Raw genomic sequence first — 21,370 nt, forward strand, 5'->3', positions numbered from 1 at the left:
TAAGGGTTGGACTCGATGACCTTAAGAAGTGTTTTCCAACATTCATGATTTTATGTCGTTATCCTACAAGTCAAACCTAAGGAGCTGTCGGTGGGCCATCACAGGTGGCCCTTTAGCCCTTCACACCCACTGCCAGGGCGTTGTGGCAGGAGGGCAGAGCCCCTGGACCTTCGGACAGCTGGGACAAGAACCTTCTCTGTGGAAAGGGCAGGGTCCTTTCCCCCACCTGGCCACGTGGGCTGGCTGAGGCAGCCTTTCCCGCACACCGCTCTCAGGCGCCCACACCTCCCGCTCGTACACCGCTTTCCCTCTGCAGCGGCTCTTCTCTTCCCGCTGCGGAGCGGCTCGTCCCATCCTCTTCCCTCGCTCCGGGAGCACCCTGGGTGGGGGGCGGGAGAGCCGCTCCCCTCCGCGCCCGCCCCCGCCGCCGCCTGGGGCTGGGCGCTGAGGCATGAAGAGGAGGCTCCCGGGCGGGAGCGGGGCTGAGGCGGGTCCAGGCCCTGCGCGGCTGCCGACCAGCCGCCCCATGCGGGCTCTGTCCCCCCGCGGCCCCTCGCCGGGATGGAGATGCCCGGTTGCCGCCTGCGCCGCCGCCAGCTCCCCGTCCTGCTGCTGTGGGGTAAGTGGCGAGGGGGTGGATGTTCGTCGCTATCCCCTCAGCAGGGACAGCGGCTCGGACCGGCCCCTCCGGGCAGCCGTTTGTGCCGGGGTGTGTGCGTAGGGGGTGAAGTTCGGGAGGAGTGTGAGCTCCTTTGCAGGAGCACCCTTGGGAGAGGGGGGATCTCTCCGGGGGGCCCTGGCGGGTGGGTCTGGCCGTGCTGCGGGGCGGTTTCCCTCCAGGGCTCTCGCGTCCCGAATAGGCGAGAGACTTTCGGCATCGCAGCCTCTGCGCCTCTGTTGCAGCTTTAGCATCCTGCCCCCGCCGGCTGCCCGCTCCCGGGGAGGATATGGGCAGGGAACCCCGAAATAAGGCACAGGGCTGGCAGCCCCCCAGGAAAACCGAGCTTACCGATGTCAGGCTTTCCCTCTCTGTCTCCAGAGCTGCATATGGGGGGAGAGGTTTGGCCAAAGGGAAGGTGTCTGCTGCAGACGAAGGGCTGATGGTTCTTGAGGTGGCTGAGTTGCAAACGGGCAACAAAAAGTGCAAGTCGGCTTCAGATTTCTCCCTTAATATACAAGTGCGGTCACAACAAGTAACTCTGCTGCTAGAAAAATGAAGTTTTGTTTCTGTTTGGATAGCTTCTTTTAGGAGTATCAGATTTAATGTGTTGCAGTCAGCCCAAAAGTTCCTAGGAGAAGCGAGTTCTGGTCTTCTTCACTCAGCAGTAATCCCAGAGATGTGGTTTCCTCCCCACGAGTCACAGATAGAGAAGAAAATCAGATCTTGTATGTTTAGGAGGTTTATCTGAGGACCTGATAACTTTATGTGCTTGCTTTGCGCTGGTAAACCCTGGACATCTTTCCATGGGAAGATCCCCAAAGAAATAGATGGTTGCATTGGCAGTATTTAGGGCTGCTGTCTTACCATATATTCATAGAATTGTTTGGAAATTGGAAAAGACCTCTAAGATCATTGAATCCAACTGTCTTGATCTGATCTGAAGAATGAAATTTCAAGTGCATAGATTTTCTGGTTCTTTGTGGCCAAAATCTTACCTCAGTTGCCTTTTTGTTTGTTTGATTGTTAAAGTATTTATTTATTTATTTAATGGCTGAAAAAGAATTAAAAAATGGCAGGCACCTGCCGTTGACACGTGAGGGCTTTATGCAGCCTTGAACTTGGAGAATGAAGCAGCAATCATTTTGTGTACAGGGAGACAGACACCCTGATGCTGCTGTGACTTTTGAGAAAGCAAAATTGTGCAGTGGAGGTTTACTTTCAGAAAAATTGTGCATTGGAGAATTCTCTTCAGAGAGTGGAGTGAGGGACAATGTCCCTGTAGCACTGAGAACCACAGAAAGACATCTTTAATCAGAGAGACATGGGTGAATCAATTGTGCTTAGACATTTTTGACTGTGCTGGTGGCTTTCTTGATAGAATAGCACCAACCAAGTGAGGTGAAGGACATCTGTTAACTGATAATGTGTTGCTTTCTACTGGAATTGGAAAGGGTTGGTATAATCAAGAACTAATGAAATCAGATTGATTTCCTAGTAGACAAGCCTTGGAAGTTTTACGATGTGAAACTGAGGTGTTTCAATAAAGAAAGTTTTAAGTGGTAGAAAATGAAAGTTCTCTGAGTAATACAAACATTTATCAGTTATTTTGGAAGCATTCATACTTGAATTGAGTGTGCTTTCCTCCCTCTGGTTAGCCAGAGATCCAGGACCTCTCTCATTAAAGTAAAACTCTTGCCAGGATTCCTCTGTGTCAGCTCTGGCTGAATTTGGTATGAAGCCTGCCTGGGTGGGGACCTGGACCATACTTTTCTAACCTCAGATTGCTTTCTGCATATCATTCTGCCTAGAGCTCTTGAAACATTATTACTGTGTAGAACCATCTGCTGTGTTGTCCCTCCTTAGAGAGGATGGCCAAAGGCAGCGTGTTTGCTCACTGGGAGTGCAGGGATTGTAGGAGAGGTGGCACTTGCTCTCTGTGTGTGTATGTGGGGGTGTATTGGGGGCTGAAGGAATGTGTGAACTGAGGGAACCTGGTACACAGGCATCTTATCAGTGCTGTTTCCCCTACCAAGTGCTGATAACACCCAGAATGGGGTGAGATGCTGAGCTGGGAATGCCAGCTGTTGGGTGAAATCCTCTCTGCTGTGCTTAGCAGAGTAGATACTTCAAAGATATCTACCTACTGTAGGAGCTAAAAACCTCAGCAAGAATGATGTGGTTACTGTAATACCAGATTCTTTTATCTGGCAAGGAGAAACTTAAGAGCTTGACCAAGACTTTAACAGACTAAGTCAGTTTTTCACACAAGCTGTTGTTTTGGCACAACTGCCCAGGCATTTGCTCCATCCTTTTACACAGCATCTGCATTTCAGTGGTGTTATTTCTATTTGACTTGAAAGAGCATAGAATCACAGAATGGTTTGGGTTGGAAGGGACATTAAAAACCATCTAGTTCCAATCCCCCTGCCATGGGCAGGGACACCTACTAGACCAAGTTGCTCAAGACCCCATCCAACCTGCCTTTGAGCACTTCTGGGTGTGGAGCCTCCACAACTTCTTAGGGCAACCTGTTCCAGTGTCTCACCACCCTCACTGTAAACAATTTCTTCCTAATATCCTGAATCCTCCATCCTCAAGCTTAAAGCTATTCCCCCTCATCCCACAAAACAATAATGGAACACCTGTGCAGTAAAGTGCAAATTCTGCCAAGTCCCATGCTTCCCTTACGTGGAACATGGTGTCCATAACTCCTGGGGTGTTTGGACACTAATGAGGGGAGAAAAAAACAAACAGGAAAGAATTATATTGGGTTGAAAACCAAAGCTTGGTTTTGTTTGTTTTCTTATCATGCTGTTCTGCAGCTGCAAAGGGTGGAATCAAGAAAGGGAAAACTGCTGTGAGAGTTCTGAATTTAATAGGTCCGGGTGAATGGCATGTAGAACAAATAAACCTTTGCAATGCAGAACATCTGAGTGTGAGGGAGACCAAAGAAGTGTAATAAAACCACCTCTCTACCAAAATGATGCTGTGTTTTCTAAAGATGAGATTTTCAACACAGGGCAAACAGAAAGACAGTTGGCAAACCCCCAGCAACATCTGTCCTGACAGCAAAACATAGAGTGTGAATGCAGCCAACTTGCTGACGGATCCAGACATCCTGCTCACCATGCTTCCCTCTTTTCATATTTCCTGATTCCCGTTTCAGGAAGGTGTTGCCCTTTTCCTGAGGTCTGCATGGACTGCAGGAGACAGGTTTAGGTGGTACATGACAGGGCAAACGGCAGCTTGCATTGAGTTGTATGTGGTTACCATAAGTGGACTGCAGATGGTAGCACAGAGCATGAGAAAGTATCTCCAGATGGCTTGGCCCCAGCAGCCAGGAGGAGTGACCCTATGTGTTTCATGGTAACTCCAGACTGAAGGTGGGAAGGAAGTAAATGGGCTTTCTGAACTTGATTTACACCAATGAGATTCAGTACTGGAAACAATTTAGATAGTAAAATTTAAGAGCTCACTCTTGAATGAGGATGGTTTTCCTACCTACATAGCTGGGTCTTTAAATACTTTGAGGTCTGAGCCCTTAGCTTTTGGGTTTATTTTAGTGGAACTTGAGGCAAGCAGTCAGAGGCTGTGAACTGAAACCAGAAATACCTGCTGAGATAGCCAGGTACTGCTGTAGGTACAAATGCATGCAGACCACCAGATGTTAAGGAAAGGGTCTTGAGCATGACTGGGTGTGCTCAAGGGGTCTTCTGGATGCTTTTGCCCAGCAGCAGCAGTGGGGTTTGTACAGTTTGTTGTTTCAGAGTGGTGGGTGTTGGAAGGGACCTTTAGAGATAATCCAGTCCCCTCCCCCTGCTAAAGCAGGGTCACCCACGGCAGATTGCCCAGAATTGCAATGTCCAGGTGGGTTTTGAAAGTCTCCAGAGAAGGAGATTCCACAACCTGTATGGGCAGCCTGTTCCAGTGCCTCCCTTTTGATAGCAGAGGTAGACTAGACTAGACTAGAATTAACCAGGTTGGAAAAGACCTTTGAGATCATTGAGTCCAACCTATCATCCAACACTATCTAATCAAATAAACCATGGCACCAAGTGCCCCATCCAGTCTCTTAAACACCTCCAGTGATGGTGACTCCACCACCTCCCTGGGCAGCCCATTCCAATGGCCAATCACTCTTTCTGTGAAGAACTTCTTCCTAACCTCCAGCCTAAACCTCCCCTGGTGCAGCTTGAGACTGTGTTCTCTTGTTTTGGTGCTGGTTGCCTGGGAGAAGAGACCAACCCCCACCTGCCTACAACCTCCCTTCAGGTAGTTGTAGACAGCTGATTCATGGCTGTAGACAGCTGTAGACAGATGATTCATGGCTTGGATTGGAGGCCAAGGAGACTGTAGGTTGTCCTAGTAGAGAAAGATATGGTGAGGGGAGGTCCCTTCCAAAAAAACATTTGTCACCGTCTGTGTCTTTGGTATTGAAATTAGTGCTTGAGAGAGAGGTATGAAGAAAGCAAACTGTGTTCTCATTTAGGGCTGGTAAAGAGATTCATTTTCACAAACATAACGAAACCTTCTTTAATTCACACCTCTTTTTGTTTCAGCAAAAGCTGTCGCATGAACCACCTTGTCTCAGAAGTGTAGAAGTGTATTGTTTGTTGTTTCATGAAAACAGCCTGTGCTGTTCTTTTGCTTTCTTTTTTAAATTTTCTTTTTCTCCTAAAGCAAGAAACCATCTTTTCACAGCCAGGCTTGCACTGAGACATACTGGAAAATAGCAATGAAAAAAAAAAAAAAAAGGGATGTTTTAATTTGGTTGTGTATGTAAAATAGAATAGAATAGAGTAGAGTAGAGTAGAATACAATACAATACAATTAACCAGGTTGGTAGAGACCTCCAAGACCACCTAGTCCAACCTATCATTCAACACTATCTAATCAACTAAACCATGGCACCAAGTGCCCCATCCAGTCTCTTCCTAAACACCTCCAGTGATGGTGACTCCACCCCCACCCTGGGCAGCCCATTCCAATGGCCAATCACTCTTTCTGTGAAGAACTTCTTCCTAACATCCAGCCTAAACCTCCCCTGGTGCAGCTTGAGACTGTGTCCTCTTGTTCTGGTACTGGCTGCCTGGGAGAAGAGACCAACCCCTTCCTGGCTACAACCTCCCTTCAGGTAGTTGTAGACAGCAATAAGGTCTCCCCTGAGCCTTCTCTTCTCCAGGCTAAGCAACCCCAGCTCCCTCAGCCTCTCCTCATAGGGTTTGTGCTCCAAACCCTTCCCCAGCCTCATTGCCCTTCTCTGGACACGTTCCAGCAAGTCAACATCTTTCCTAAACTGAGGGCCCCAGAACTGGACACAGGACTCCAGGTGTGGCCTAACCAGTGCTGAGTACAGGGGCAGAATGACCTCCCTGCTCCTGCTGGCCACACTGTTCCTGATACAGGCCTTCTTGGCTGCCTGGGCACACTGCTGGCTCATGTTGAGCCTAGTATCAACCAGTATCCCCAGGTCCCTTTCTGTCTGGCCACTCTCCAGCCACTCTGACCCCAGCCTGTGGCACTGCCTGGGGCTGTTGTGGCCAATGTGCAGAACCTGGCACTTAGATGTATTAAATCTAATGCCGTTGGACTCTGGCCATCAAATCAGCCTAAGGAATCAGCCTAAAGAGCTGCCCGAAGAACTTTTGGATCATTTGGCATGAAGATATGTGAATAAGAAAAAAGAAAGGAGTAGAAAAGTACAACATGAGAAAGCCTTTTTCGCAAGATTTTAGGCTTCATCTGCTGGCTTCCCTGAAACCAGACTGAAATGTGAAGACAGTTTTGCTCCTTTAAAAGAAAGTGGGTTGATGCTGTTAGAAATAGTCTGAAGGCTAGATAGGGTCCCAACCTTTGTTCTGAGAGTGGATTGATATGGATGACATGCGGGGGCCAACAATGGGAACTTGCAAGGCAAATGGCATTGTGGGCTGCATCAAAAGAAACATGGCCAGCAGATGGAGAGGGGTGATTCTGCCACTCTTCTCTAGTGAGACCTCATCTGCAGTACTGTGTCCACCTGTGGGTCTCTCAATAGAACAAGGATATAAACCTGCTGGAGCAGGTCCAGAGGAGGGCACCAAGATGAACAGAGGGCTGGAGCACCTCTCCTATGAAGACAGGCTGAGAGAGTTTGGGCTGTTCAGCCTGGAGCAGAGAAGGCTCTGGGGCGACATTAGCACTGCATTTCAGTATCTGAAGGGGACTGACAGGAAGGCTGGTGAAGGACTTTCGAGAAGGGCTTGTAGTGATAAGGACAAGGGGCAATGGTTTGAAACTAGAGTAGGGTAGGTTCAGGTTGGACATTAGGAGGAAGTTCTTCACAATGAGAGTGGTGGAACGCTGGCACAGATTGTCCAGAGATGTGTTGGAGACCCCATCCCTGGAGACATTCAAGGTGAAACTTGCTGGGGCCCTGGGCATGCTGATCTAGTTGGAGATGTTGCTGATGACTTCAGTGGGATTGGACAAGATGACCTTTGAGGGTCCCTTCAAACTGGATGCAATCTGTAATTCTGTGTGACCTGCGGTGTTGGCTTGAACATGTAGGACATCTGTGTAAGAGGTGGTGGCCCTAGTTTAGCTCCTGGAATACAGGATTTAGTATGTAATTTATTTACATTCTACTACTTTCTGTTCAAGATCTGTGGAAAGTTTTCTAGGCATAGCCTAAAACTACCACAGTGTGAAACCAGATTTATGCCCTTTCTGCAGATGGGATGCTACTTGTTCCACCTAGGCTCCAGGCCAGGGAGGTGGTGACAATGTGCTAGGCACTGCTGGGGCTCTAGCACAGCACTGGGATGACCAAAGAGCATCTTGATTGCAGTCAATCCGAGGAAGCTAATCAAGCAAAGGACTGTGTGGTAGCACCACACCCTGTGGTGAACTATCAGTCTTAGTCCCGTTACACCCTTACATGTGTGAGTGATTTGCCCTCTTTTTGGAGAGCATGATGTGGGGGTAAGTTCTGTGGGTGGTGTGAGGGGAAGCACTGTAATTCTTGCAGGCCAGGGATGACTGTCTCTTCTTCTGGGAATTCAGGGTTCTGTTTCCAAAGGTTGGAAGCAGCAGGTTTCTCCTGCCTCCCTTGGTGTGCAGAAAGATGATGCTAAGGACTCTGATACATAGAAAATACCTTTTTTTTTTTTTGCCCCCCTCCCCCCCATTTAAATATTAATTTACATTAATTTACATATGTCTCAAAATATGTAGTTTGTGTTTTGAAAGGGTATGGTTCTCTAGGTCTGCATGACTTTCTGGCCTTCAGTAGAAAGGAGAGTTCATAGATGTAGGGTATTGCAAAGAGCCTGGGAGGTACTGTGGCAGAAACAGCATCTTGTGGTAATCATTCAAATGTTTAGCAATAGGACCCAATGTCTGGGTTTCTTCCAAAACTGAAACTCCTGAGCTGTGGGCTGTATTACTCTCTGCGCATGGAAGAGCACCTTCAAGACTCTGAGGAAGATGTCCTCTTGATGTGGTGGTGCAAAGGCCACATGAATGCTTGCAATCAGTCTTGTTTTCTGAAGAGACTTGGTTGTCTCTACGGTGTCCAGGCACATTCTGCAGCCTTTGCCTGAAGGGTATCTCAGCTTTGGCATCAGGGCTTTGCTGCCTGGTAGCCACACGGGGCTGTGCAATAGATTTTCTCTTCCCGTTTGTTCTTGACCTGTTGCTGCAGGTGTTTTGCTGTCCTTTGACACCCCTTGAGTTCATGAGTTGTTTTTCCAGCTGTACCACTCAAGGATCTCAGCGTATTGAGAACACAGCTCGCCCCATTTAATATTAGAAAGGATTTCTTTAAATGTATTCAGCACTGTGTGATGTACACTTGTTCTGGGGCAGCTTTAAGCAAGTACCAGTCTCTTTTCAGTGGTGTCCTGCAATAGGACAAGGGGCAATGGACACCACCTGGAACACAGGAAGTTCCACCCTAACCTGAGGAGAAACTTCTTTGCTGAGAGGGTGCTGGAGTCCTGTAGCAAGCTGCCCAGAGAAGTTGTGGAGTCTCCTCTAGAGAGATCTGCCTGGATGTGTTCTCATATGACCTGCTCCAGGTGATCCTGCTTTGGCACGGGTGTTGGACTTGATGATCTCTGGAGATCCCTTCCAAGCCTACCATTCTGTGGTTCTATGATTATGCTTGTGTGTTCAAGTGAAATAGGACAAAGAGATATGTTTTGGCTTTCAATCTGGAGACACTCAAAGCTAATATGACCATAGAAAAATTGATTTTTGTACAGTATATGTGACATCTCATCTGGTCCTATCTTATTTTTAGAAAAGCAAATCAATATTTGGTTTTAAGCTGAGGGCATGCTGCAAACTAACTCAAAATTAGAACTTACCACATTCTATTTAAAAATTATGTAAATCTTCCTAATTTTTGACCTGGCTGGATTTACACCCAAGCAAGCCAACCTTTGCCATTAGTTGATACTCCTACTGAAAATATTTCCAGGGATACTTTTTGGGTGGGAAGTATTCTGCCATAAAATACTTTGTGAAGCGCAGTAAAATAGAAGTAGTGTTACTGGAATAAACATTGGTTCAGTTTCTCTTGAACTAGCTGAGGTGTAAACCAGAAACCCCATCAGTCAGGGTAATGGAAGATGAAGGTCAAAGGAGAATTAGACTCCTCAGAATATTTGTGTTTTCATGCCTTACTGCATTTTAAGATTTGAGGAAAAAATGTTAATTGCTCATAGAATCATAGAATTACCAAGGTTGGATAAGACCTCAAAGATCATCAAGTCCAACCTGTCACCTAACACCTCATGACTACTAGACCATGGCACCAAGTGGCACATCCAATCCCCTCTTGAACACCTCCAGGGATGGTGACTCCACCACCTCCCTGGGCAGCACATTCCAATGCCTAACAACTCTCTCAGTGAAGAACTTTCTCCTCACCTTGAGCCTTAACTTCCCCTGGTGCAGCTTGAGGCTGTGTCCTCTTGTTCTGCTGCTGGTTGCCTGGGAGAAGAGACCAACCCCTTCCTGGCTACAACCTCCCTTCAGGTAGTTGTAGAGAGCAATAAGGTCTCCCCTGAGCCTCCTCTTCTCCAGGCTAAGCAACCCCAGCTCCCTCAGCCTCTCCTCATAGGGCTTGTGCTTGAGGCCTCTCCCCAGCTTTGTTGCCCTTCTCTGGACACATTCAAGAGTCTCAATGTCCTTCTTCTAACAATGTCTTTGTTCTAGCATTTAATTAAGCATTTTTATCAAAGGGGAAAACAAAACCCCCAATTCTGGGTGCCGCAGTATAAGAAAGACACTGAGGTCATGGAGGATGTCCAGAGAAGAGGTGGGTGAAGGGTTTGGAGCCCATATTGTAGGAGGAGTGGCTGTGGTAGCTGGGGTTATTTAGTCTGCAGAAGAGGAGGCTAAAGGGAGATCTTTTTTTCTCTACAACTATCTGAAAGGAGGTTGGAGTGAGGTGGGGGGGTTGGTCTCTTCTTTCAAGTAGATAGTGATAGGATGAGAGGAAATGGATTTAAGCTGTGCCAGGGGAGGCTTAGGATGGCTATAAAGAAAAATGTCTTTCCTGCAAGAGTGGTCAGGCATTGGAACGGACCGCCCAGAGAGATGGTGGAGTTGCTGTCCCTGGGGGTGTTTGGGGAACGTGTAGATGTGGTGTTACAGGATATCATTTAGTGGTCATGGCAGCTGGGCAAGCATTGGGCTTGATGTTCTTAAAGGTCTTCTCCAGCCTTAGTGATTCTATGATTCTATATCCAGGCAGGGAATATGATGGTGGGCAGGGATCTGTTGTCAGTGTTTAGTCTTGGAAGCAGGGATGCTGTTGTGAAGTGCCATACACACCTGCTATGAGCAGGTACACATAGAACAGTAGAAGGAGATGTGAAGCTCTGAGATTTTGTTAGTGTTTTATTGCTTTTAGGAGTTCTTCATGGCAGCATGTCATTTAAAATACTCTGTGGTCACACCACTGAGTATCCAACCCTGCTGGGCAAGCTGGGCTGCTGAAGTGACCCACCTTTGAAGAGTCAGGCCAACTTACTATTTCATGGTAGATGTAGAGTTCACTGAAAGGATGACTTGGCTGAAACAATGCTTATGTCGTGACTCTGCATGGTACCTAACAGCACTAGGAATCTGCAAGAGTACAAGATGTAGCATCAAGAGAAGGTGGATGTACAGAGTTTCAGTTTGTTCTGAAAATGAAAACCCCCTTCTGTGATGACAGTATCTTGATTTAAATGTTCTGTCTGTCAAGGGAAGAAGAAACTTCTCACATCTTCAAGTATCCTGTGGTTTTAAATGTTTCCTCAGGAGGGAGTGTGCCATGACCCTCATCTGTGAAACCTTTATGGGTCATTTCCCCTTAAAAAAAAAAAAGTTAAAACAAGTTGCTTGGCTTCTTTTTCAGGCTCCTGTCCTGTGATAGGACAAGGGGCAGTGGACATAAGCTGGAAAACAGGAGGTTTCAGCTCAACATGAGGAGAAGCTTCTCTGCTGTGAGGGTGCTGCAGCCCTGGAGCAGGCCGCCCAGAGAAGTTGTGAAGTCTCCTTCACTGGCGACTTTCAAGACCTGTCTGTATGCATTCCTGTGTGACCTGCCTTAGGTGATCCGGCTGTGACAGGGCAGCTGGACTTGATCTCTGGAGGTCCCTTCTAACCCCTAACATTCTATGATTCTATGTGACTTTACTACACAGATCTTAGCATTTGGTCAACTGCTAAGTAGTCCTTTTCCTAAGTACATCATTGGATGGGTATGGTTAATTTAGATATATATTTAGTGCATAAATATGAACACGAGTAACAAAGATTACAATTGCTTATGTATTTATTTAAATAAAGCATAGTAGTTTCAAATACTATGTTTTATTTAAATAAATATGTAGCAGCAGAAAACCCATCTGACACCTCTGGAACTAGACATGGGCTGTTCCAAAATGGTGAAGTGTTATTTACATGCTGCCAGCAGTGATTTAAGAACTTCACAAAGAAATGTAAAGGACAATCATTTGTATTCCTGCTCTGAAAAACGCCCCATTGAAGTAGGAGTTCAGAATAATTGCCACATTTCTTTGCAGTCATGGGCAAGCTGGGGAACTCTGAACCAACATGAGACTGAAGAGTTGATGCCCTCAGTAATACTCCCCGTTGATTTGCACTGATGAAATGAAAAAGCTTAAATTGCTTCATTTCATGCTTTTCTTGCTCTGCAGGAAGAAGATTCTAATGTCCAAAATTGTTAACTTTTGGAAATTACCTTTCCCTGTTCCCAAGCAGTAACATAGTGCCTCAAAATGTGACAAAATGTAGTGCTGAGCTGAGCTTTTACTGCTGATCAGGACACCTCCATGGCTAAGATACATCTTTTGTGCAGCTGACACAAGAAGAGAAAAAAAGAAAACTATTAGAAAGGAGTCAGCATCAAAGCAGGGGATAATGCAAAGCTGCTCTTGTGTGTCATGCGAGCTCTTTAGGTGACTCCTTGGACTCAGGGATAGACCAATCCCCACTGCCTGTGGGTTTCCCTTGCTCCTTGCCTGTCCATTTGCCAGGGTGTGTTTTTGCTGGGCCTGTTTTGAATGCAAGTGTAGCCCTTGTCTCAAGTATTATATTTATTACAAGCTCCTGCAGATTCCCATCATCCTTCCTTTGTGTTGGGTTCCTGTCATTGCCCATCTCTGTGAACTCCAGGTGCCTCATTTCCTTGGCTGCTTTAATGTGATGTGGTGACCTTCTTGCCTCCTGTCCCGTCCTGCTCTGCTTATAATCAATACAATCTGGACTGATACTCTGCTGCCATTGCCTCGATTCCTTTTGCTGGAGTGATGCATAGGGTATGGTGGCATTTAGTGAAGGATAAACTTGGAAAGAGAGGAATTCCCTCACTCTCTAGCTGACCTGCAGAGATTAGAGGGGCTAGGGTGGGGCTGGATTTATCTCTTGACAGCAGTGTACTCAGATGGCTAAAGCAGCCAACAGTATCCTGGCCTGGATTAGGAATGCCTGCAGGAATAGGGAAGCAATTGTGCCCCTGTACTCAGCATTGGTGAGGCCATGCCTTGAGTACTGGGGTTGGAAAGGACCTCTAGAGGTCATTGAGTCCATGCCTCCCACCAAAGCAGGATCACCTAAGGCAGGTCACACAGGAACACATCCAGGTGGGCCTTGAAAGTCTCCAGAGAAGGAGACTCCACAACCACTCTGGGCAACCTGCTCCAGAGCTCTATCATCTCTCCTCATGTTGAGGAGAAACCTCCTGTGTTGCAGCTTATACCCATTGTTCCTTGTCCTATTACTGGGTACCACTGAAAAGAGACTGGCACCTTCTTCTTGACACCCATCCATCACATATTTATAGACTTTAATAAGATCAGCCATCTCTTCTTATGTGACTCTGTGAATAGTCATAGATTCATAGAATGTTTTGGGTTGGGAGGGACCTTGAAGATCATCTAGTTCTAAGCCCACTATAATGGACAGGGACACCTCCCACTAGACCAGGTTGCTCGAGGCCTCATCCAACGTGGCCTTGAACATTTCCAGGGAGGAGGCATTGACAGTTTCCCTGGACAACCTCTTCCAGTGTCTCACCACCCTCACTGTAAAGAATTTCTTCCTAATATCCAGTCTAAATCTGCCCCACTCAAGCTTAATGCTCTTCCCTCTTATCCTATTACTACAAGCCCTTGTAAAAACTCCCTTCCTGGCTTTCCTGTAGGCCCCTTTCAATTATGCTCAAGTTGGCTTATGTCTGCACTAATTCTTTGATGTAATAGTGTGGAGGTATCTAATTCATCTCTCTTCTTTTTTCCCCCCCATCTAGTTAATGGTCTAATGACGCTTGGATTTGCAGGTGAGCTTTACTTCTAAAGTGAAAACTCCTCTCTCTGGTCTGTTGATGGCAGCCATTTGAGAAGTACTTCCATTCCATCTCAGTTCGATTGATCAGCTCGTGCATTTTTTACAGCCGGCTTTGTCTGTTGGCCTGATCAACAGGGAGTGTTGTGATTGTAAAGGCCAGTCTCAATGCAATGGTAAAACTACAGGAATATTCATAATTTCATAGAATCATCTCATACTCATAAAGGTTGGAAAAGACCTTCTAGACCACTGACTCCAACTGTTCAGGCAACACTGCCAAGACCACCACTAAACCATGCCCCTAAGAGTCACATCTCTACATTTTCTGAACACTACCAGGGACAGTGACTCTACCACCTCCTTAGGCAGCCTGTTGCATGGCCTGACCACTGTTTCAATGAAAAAATATCCAACCTAAACCTGCCCTAGCACAATTTCAGGGCATTTCCTCTCATCCTGTTCTTACCGGGGAGAAGAGACCAACTCCCACCTTGCTCCAACCTCCTCTCAAGGAGTCATAGAGAGCAATGAGGTCTCCCCACAGCCTCCTTTCCCCCAGTTCCCTCAGCTGCTCCTCACTAGTCCTGTTCTCTAGACCCTTCAACAGCTTCATTGCCCTTCTCTGGATGTGAACATCTTTGATCAGTGACATAGAAACTCATGTGTTGTTGGGTTGCTCCAATCACATGACTATTGGAGCTTTTTCTATAACCCTGCAAAATATTGAAGTTCTGATAAAGAAAACCAAAACACCAAGGCCCTGTAAAATCTATTTAAACATTCTGCTGGGGATGGGCTGGAGTAAACTGTCAGTGTACATGATAGTGGAGGAGAAACTCGTATTCTGTTGGATTTACAGGGTTATAAATCAAGTCCTGGCTGGCTGTTTAAAATATTCTGCCAGGGAAAGCAGGTGTGCTTAACTTCTGTCAAAGCATCAATGCAAGAATAGTGTAGCCAGCAGGACTAGGGAAGAGATTGTCCCCCTGCACTCAGCACTGGTGAGGCCACAGCTTGAGTACTGGGTTCAGTTTTGGGCCCCTCATTACAGGAAGGATAGCGAGGTGCTGCAGCCTGTCCAGAGAAGGGCTGGTGAAGGGTCTGGAGAACAGGTCTGGTGAGGAGCAGCTGAAGGAACTGGAGTTGTTCAGCCTGGAGAAGAGGAGGCTGAGGGGAGACTTCATTGCTCTCTACAACTCCTTGAAAGGAGGTTGGAGTAAGGCAGGTTGTTGGTCTCTTCTCCCTAGTAGCAAGTGATAGGAAATGGTCTGAATCTGCACCAGTGAAGGTTTGAGTTGGATATTAGAAGAAACTTCTTGACTGAAAGGATTCTTAAACACTAGAACAGGCTCCCTAGGGAAGTGGTTGAATCCCTGTCCCTGAAGGTGTTGAAAAGAGGCAGAGATGTGGTGCTGAGGACACAGTTTAGCCCCAGACTTGGTTGAGTTAGAGAATGGTTGGACTCGATAACCTTGAAGGTCTTTTGCAACCAAAATGATTCTGTGACTGTATATAGTAATGAAATAACTGATTTGTGACTGTGGGAATTAAAGTCCTTTAGCTGGTAATATATACTGATGTTTCTGATGGTGTCACATTGCTAGTTGAGCAGGGTTCAAGTGTGCAAGCTTGAGAAACTCTCTGCACTGCAGTGTAAGACCTATAGCTGCAATTAGCTTTTAGCTGAAGCTGCAAATGGGCCATTGTACGTTGGTATGACTAGAAGCTAAGTAAGGTTAGAAAAGCGACTAGATGCTAGGTCCAAAAGGTGATGCTATATCTGGTATTTTACACTGTGGTATTTTACACTAAGTTGTATTTTAATTAAATTTGCATAAAGGTATATTTTATCTCTTTTGTCAAATTGATTGGCAAATTGAGTGTTTTACATTTCACAGCAGCATAAGTGGCAGGCTGAGTTATGTGGAGGAGTTTGTGCAGGATGTGTTCCTACTTCTTGTATTTCAATGTTGGAGACTGAGGGCACTTTCTGATTTTTACCCAGGTGCATATCAGCAGACTCGTCTCTGCAATGAATCTCTCATGTTAGAAAAGTTGCCTGCCTGTGGGAAATCCTTTGAAGAGATGATGAAGAAAGTGGACTCCAAAAAATGGTGCAACCTGACAGAATTCATCATGTAAGACTTAGTTTTGGTTTTGATAGTTCTCACCTTATAATGATGTTTGTCCTTTAAAAAGATGAATCACCTCAAAAACCTGAGAACGCTCCTTGATATATCCCTAATGCATGCAGTGTTTATGTTCCAGATAAATTAGTATCCTTCTGTATTCACTTGCCAGCTGCAAAGGGCTGAGCTACAGCTCTTCAGTGCCTGCAATATGGCCACAGGTGCACAGAGACCCAGCTCTTAACTGGAACAGTGCCCGGAAGAGAGCACTTCAGTAAGAGCTGACCAGTGGCCTACTCAATACTAATTGCTATTGCTTTCAACTCAGGCTGTTCTCATTTATATTTAACCCATATTTTTGTGCATTTTAGGCAAATGGTACTTACATCAGGACTATTTTTTTTCTGTGAAACCACTAAAGTGATGTGCTGTTTCCTCCGGTGGCAGCAGTGCAGTTCCATCACATAGTCACAGATTGCGTTGGGTTGGAAGGGACCCTCAGAAGTCATCTTGTCCAATCTCCCTGCAGCCTGCAGGGACACCTCCAACTACATCAGGCTGTCCAGGGTCACATCAGGTTTGACATTGAATGTCTCCAGGCATGGGGCCTCTACCTCCTCTCTGTGAAATTTCCTCCAGTATTTGACCACTGTCACTGTAAATAACTTCCTCCTGATGTCCAATCTACCCTGCTCCAGTTTCAGACTGCTTCCCCTCATTATATTGCTACAAGCCCTTCTCAGCAGTCCTTCCCCAGCCTTCATGTAGGTTTCCTTCAGATATTGAAATGCATCTCCAAGGTCTCCCTGGAGCCTTCTCTTCTCCAGGCAGAACAGCCCCAACTCTTCCAGCCTCTGTCATCTTAATGAAAAAAATAAAGGATTTGGGAATATTTCCCCAGACAGATTTTCACAATTCCACCTCTTGTGTGAAGCTGTCTTGTCCTTCTAAATGATGTATCCTACTAAAACTGCTGCAGCTTCTTTCTTTGCCTGCCAGACAACATGGAGAAAGTGAGCACTACCCATTTTTATTCTGAAACTAGAGCAAGGTAGATTTAGTTTGGACGTTGGGAAGAAGTTCTTCACAATAAGGGTAGTGAAATATTGGAAGAGGTTGCTCAGAGAGGTGGTTGAGGCCCCAACAATGGAGATATTCAAGGTCAAACTTGATGTGGCCCTGAGCAGCCTGATCTAGTTGGAGGTGTTCCTACTGACTGCAGGGGTGTTGGATAAGATGACTTTTGAGGGTCCCTTCCAACCCAATGCAATCTGTGATTCTGTGACTGAAGAGCTGTGATCTGGCTATAATGAGGGTGACCTTTCTATTTTCTTACTTCTTATTTCTGTTCTGTAGTTGCTGGAGGTATTTAAACCTCTCTCTCTAAATCTGCACACTCTGTTCTGAAGGAAAGTTGCAGGGCTTGTGTGATTGGTGGCTTTTTAGGCTCTGTGGAACATCTACTTCTTCCAAGCATGTCTCCTCATGTGCAGGGCTTGGTTTTTGGAAGCGCTGAGTACCCTCTACACCAACTGAAATCAGAGGAAGCTGCAGGTGTTCAGCACTTTAGAAAATGAGGCTCAAGTGAATTAGGCCTGGTGTGGTGTGAGCCAGCGTGAAGCAAAACATCTTCCTGAATTTGCTGGTTTAGGGGCTGGCAGGGTAGCCACAAGCTAGCTGTCACCACATCTCTTAGAGTGTCATTTAGCCTTGCATGTGTTCTTGTCTCATGTGATCTTTGGTCTTGTCTCCTATTTAGTATCACTTCATGTAACGCAAGATTTTGCAGTCACTCAATGCAAGCAAGTCACTATCTGGTCAGCAACACATCTGACAGATAACGAAACGCTGGAGTGCTCTGCTGTGTGGCAGCAGTTCCCTGTGTTTCTCTTACTGATGACATGCATGTTGAGATGTCTCACTGTTTGAAAATGTTTCACAATCAGAGAATGGTTTGGATTGAAAAGGACCCTAAAGATCATTTGGTTCCAATGCCCTGGGCAGAGTCACCTCCTCCTAGACCAGGTTGCTCAAGGCCCTCTCCAACCTGAAATTTGAACAATTTCAGGTCTGAAGCCTCCACAACTCTGGACAACTTGTTCCAGTGCCTCACCACCATGGTGGTGAATTTCTTCCTAATGTCTAAGTGAAATCTGTCTTCTTCCAGTTTGAAGCCATTACCCCTCTTCCTGTCACTCCATGCCTCTTCAAAAAGTACGTCACCAGCTTTTCTGTAGCCCCCTTCAAATACTAGAGCCCTGCTTTAAGGTGCCCCTGCAGCCTTGTCTTCTCCTGGCTGAATAACCCCAACTCTCTCAGCCTGTGTTCATAAGAATAGAATAGAAGAGAATAGAATAGACCAGACCAGGTTGGAAGAGACCTTCAAGATCATCGCGTCCAACCTATCACCCAACACCACCTAATCAACTAACCCATCTAACCAAGCACCCTGGCAAGTCTCCTCCTGAACACCTCCAGTGATGGCGATTCCACCACCTCCCCGGGCAGTCCATTCCAGTGGGCAATCACTCTCTCTGTGTAAAACTTCCTCCTGACCTCCAGCCTGAACCTCCCCTGGCGCAGCCTGAGACTGTGTCCTCTTGTTCTGGTACTGGCTGTCTGGGAGAAGAGACCAACCTCTGTCTGTCTATAACCCCCCTTCAGGTAGTTGTAGAGAGCAACAAGGTCTCCCCTGAGTCTCCTCCTCTCCAGGCTAAGCAGCCCCAGCTCCCTCAGTCTCTCCTCATAGGGCTTGTGTTCCAAGCCCCTCACCAACTTCGTTGCCCTTCTCTGGACTCGTTCCAGCAAGTCAATGTCCTTTCTAAACTGAAGGAGAGGTGCTCCAGCCCTCTGATCATCTTTGTGGCATCTTCTGGACCTGCTCTAACTGTTCCATGTCTTTCTTGTGCTGCAGAGTTGGAAGCAGTACTCCAGGGGAGGTCTCAGCAGAGTGGAGCAGAATCTCTTCCCTCCACCTGCTGGTTTTGGTGCAGCCCAGGAAATGGTTGGCTCGGAGTTGTGACGACATGGTGCCAGGTCATGTCCAGCTTTTCATCCACCATTAGTCCTCACATTTTTCTGTAAGGATTCATACAGAAATTAGGGCTGGGGAAAGACTTGTCAAAAGTATTTGAAAACTTAAATATGATGAGGGATCCAAGTAGATTTAAAAATCTTTCAAGCCATTTAGATGTTTTAAGTTTCAGTGGTTTGTGATTGGACATCAGAATTGTGAAGGACAACAAGAAAGGTAAAACCTTCAAAGAACAGCTGGAGACATTCACAGGTTTGCTGGGGATTTTAGGCTATTCAGAGGCAGCCCCGAGGATGAAAAGACAGCTGAGTGGTTTGAATGACAGGAAATTATGGTGCACGGCAAGTGAGCAAGCAGAGACTGAAGCATGGGAGAAAGCAAACTGCAGTTAACAAAAGCAAATGGATTTTTTGTTCTCCAGGAGACAGGGAAGTGCAGATTCTTTGTGTGTATAATAACATCTCTGTAATACTTCTATATTATGTTCTTAACAGTTATACAATCATAGAATTGTTTCAGTTGGAAGACACCTCTTAGGATAATCGAGTCCAACCTTTGACCTCACACCATCATGCCCAGTAAACTGTGTCCCAAAGTGCCATGTCCACATGTCTCTTAAACACCTCTAGGGACAGCAAATCCACCACCTCCCTGGGCAGCCTGTTTCAATGTCTAAGCACTCTTGCAGGAAAGGAATTGTTCCTAATACCCAACTAAACCTCCCCGGGCACCATTTCAGGCCATTTCCTTTTGTTCTATCACCTGATACTAGGGAGAAGAGACCAATCCCCTCCTCACTCCAACCTCCTTTCAGGGAATTGTAGAGGGAAATGAGGTCTCCCCTAGTGACTTCTTCTCCAGACCACACAACCCCAGTTCCCTCAGCTGCTCCTCACCAGAAGTGTTCTCCAGACCCTTCAGCAGCTTCATTGCCCTTCTCTTGGACCTGCTCCAGCACCTCAATGTCCTTTTTGGAGTGAGTGCCCCAAAACTGAATCCAGCACTCAAGGTGTGGCCTCAGAAGTGTTGAGTACAGGGGACAGGGGTATTTAGCAACAGCAGCTAGATATTTAAAAGTAAAAAGCCAGGTGAAGATGGGAGTGCCCAAAGCTGGCTTCCATGAACCTGAAAAAGTGTTCCGTATTGTAGCTGCATGGATTACTTTCTATTCTTAGCTAATGAAAGGGCTTTCTAACTGCTTCCAACTAGATCCTGGAAACAATTTAGCAAGAACAGACAGTCTCTAAACAAATCTCCATGTTTCTCCCAGCCCCAACCCCTCTGGAAATCTGGAACTGAAATGTGCTCATGCTGGTTCTCAGTGGCTCATTAAGCTTTTGGCCTGCTCCCAAGCACCAGTATCTCCTCTCTTCTCTGAATTCTCATTTTTGAAATGGTTCTGAGTGTACTTATTAGCATTTCAGTGATTTTGAGACTGGAGAGATGGCTGTTAGGGCCATCTGCTCTGCACTGCTGAATAATCCAGGCCATGTCATCTGCCCAGCAGTCACTATTTTATACCACCTGAGAGGGAAGGAGTGTCTTTGGGGAAGGTATCAACTCTTCATTTGAAGGATACCAGATACCTAATAATTCATTCCTCCCACAGCCAAATTGTTCCAGAGAGTTTGCTTTTCACAGTAAGGGGGAAATGAGTTTTCTTTCACATCAGTATGTCTGATTCCAGTTAGCAGACATTGCACCTTCTTATCTCTGTTGCTGGTACAGTAAAATTCCTTCTGTTGTCAGAAATAATTTTTTCCCCAATTAAATACAAGCAAGTCACATGATCACTTTTTATTTTATTTTTTTTTCTTCAGTAAGCTAAGATCAAACTTTTCAAGCCTGTCACAGTGTTTCTGTGTGAAGAAGGGTTGAAGGAACCTGCACTTTCCGTGGCCTTATGTCAGTGCAGTTTGTTTATCATGAGATGTTTGCTTTGAAAACCAGGGACTGCTGTGGTAGGTGCTAGCATTTTCTACTTCTTTAATAGGATGGTCTTCCTTTGGGCTTTCAAGACAGGTAGAGTTGCTGCTTTTCTTGTAAACAGTCAGCAAACTGCTCATATTTTCTCCTTTCACAGATTCAGATTCACAGATCCCATGTATTGGGTTGGAAGGGACACTCAAAGATCCAACCCCCTGGCAATCAGTAGGGAACATCTCCAACTACATCAGGCTGCCCAGGGCTACATCAAGTCTGATCTTGAATGTCTCCAGGGGCAGGGACATTGCTGGGCAACCTGTTCCAGTGTTTCACTGCTCTCACTGTGAAGAACTTCCTCTTGATGTCCAACCTAAATCTCCCCTGGTCCAGCTTCAAACCATTGCCCCATTACCATAGGCCCTTCTAAAGAGTCCCTCCCCAGCCTTCCTGTAGGTCCCCTTCAGATCTTGAAATGTTGTTGTAAGGTCCCAGATCTATGGAGAAGTTCACTGAACATGGATGTCTTCCAGATTATCACTTAGAGACCTGTAATCAAATTAGCTTTGTTTTCTTCACATCTAAAATGGTTTCTAGGTAGTCCCAGAAAAGCATCAGAAATTCTGAGCAAAGCTGACTTCTGCTGGTGTCTGAGAAAGGAGATGAAATAAATGATTTTAAATTTAACAGTCTCCTTAAAATAGTATTTTTCTTTCTTTCCATATCTCTCTGCAGTCTTGCAGGATTGCTTTCTGCCATCTTTAGCCATGTGTGTGA

The 21,370-nt window shown here is 46.1% G+C and overlaps 1 protein-coding gene across 2 annotated transcripts in view; it reads left to right on the forward strand.

The window, feature by feature from the left end:
- The first annotated feature begins 283 nt into the window (after nucleotides 1–283).
- RAMP3 (receptor activity modifying protein 3) overlaps nucleotides 284–21,370 on the forward strand; it is a 44,644-nt gene continuing 23,557 nt past the window's right edge. The window contains exons 1-3 of one of the 2 annotated variants that reach the window (XM_068152587.1): nucleotides 286–619; nucleotides 13,470–13,499; nucleotides 15,513–15,645. In XM_068152587.1, coding sequence (XP_068008688.1) covers nucleotides 562–619; nucleotides 13,470–13,499; nucleotides 15,513–15,645 — 221 coding nt within the window. In that variant the 5' untranslated portion in view covers nucleotides 286–561. Of the gene's footprint in view, nucleotides 620–13,469; nucleotides 13,500–15,512; nucleotides 15,646–21,370 lie in introns of both variants that reach the window. The other variant, XM_068152588.1, reaches the window with a different exon arrangement.

The sequence above is a fragment of the Melanerpes formicivorus genome, unplaced genomic scaffold (genome assembly GCF_026170545.1).
Source record: "Melanerpes formicivorus ecotype bairdi unplaced genomic scaffold, bMelFor1.0.p_v2 SCAF_24, whole genome shotgun sequence".
Taxonomy (NCBI): Eukaryota; Metazoa; Chordata; class Aves; order Piciformes; family Picidae; genus Melanerpes; species Melanerpes formicivorus.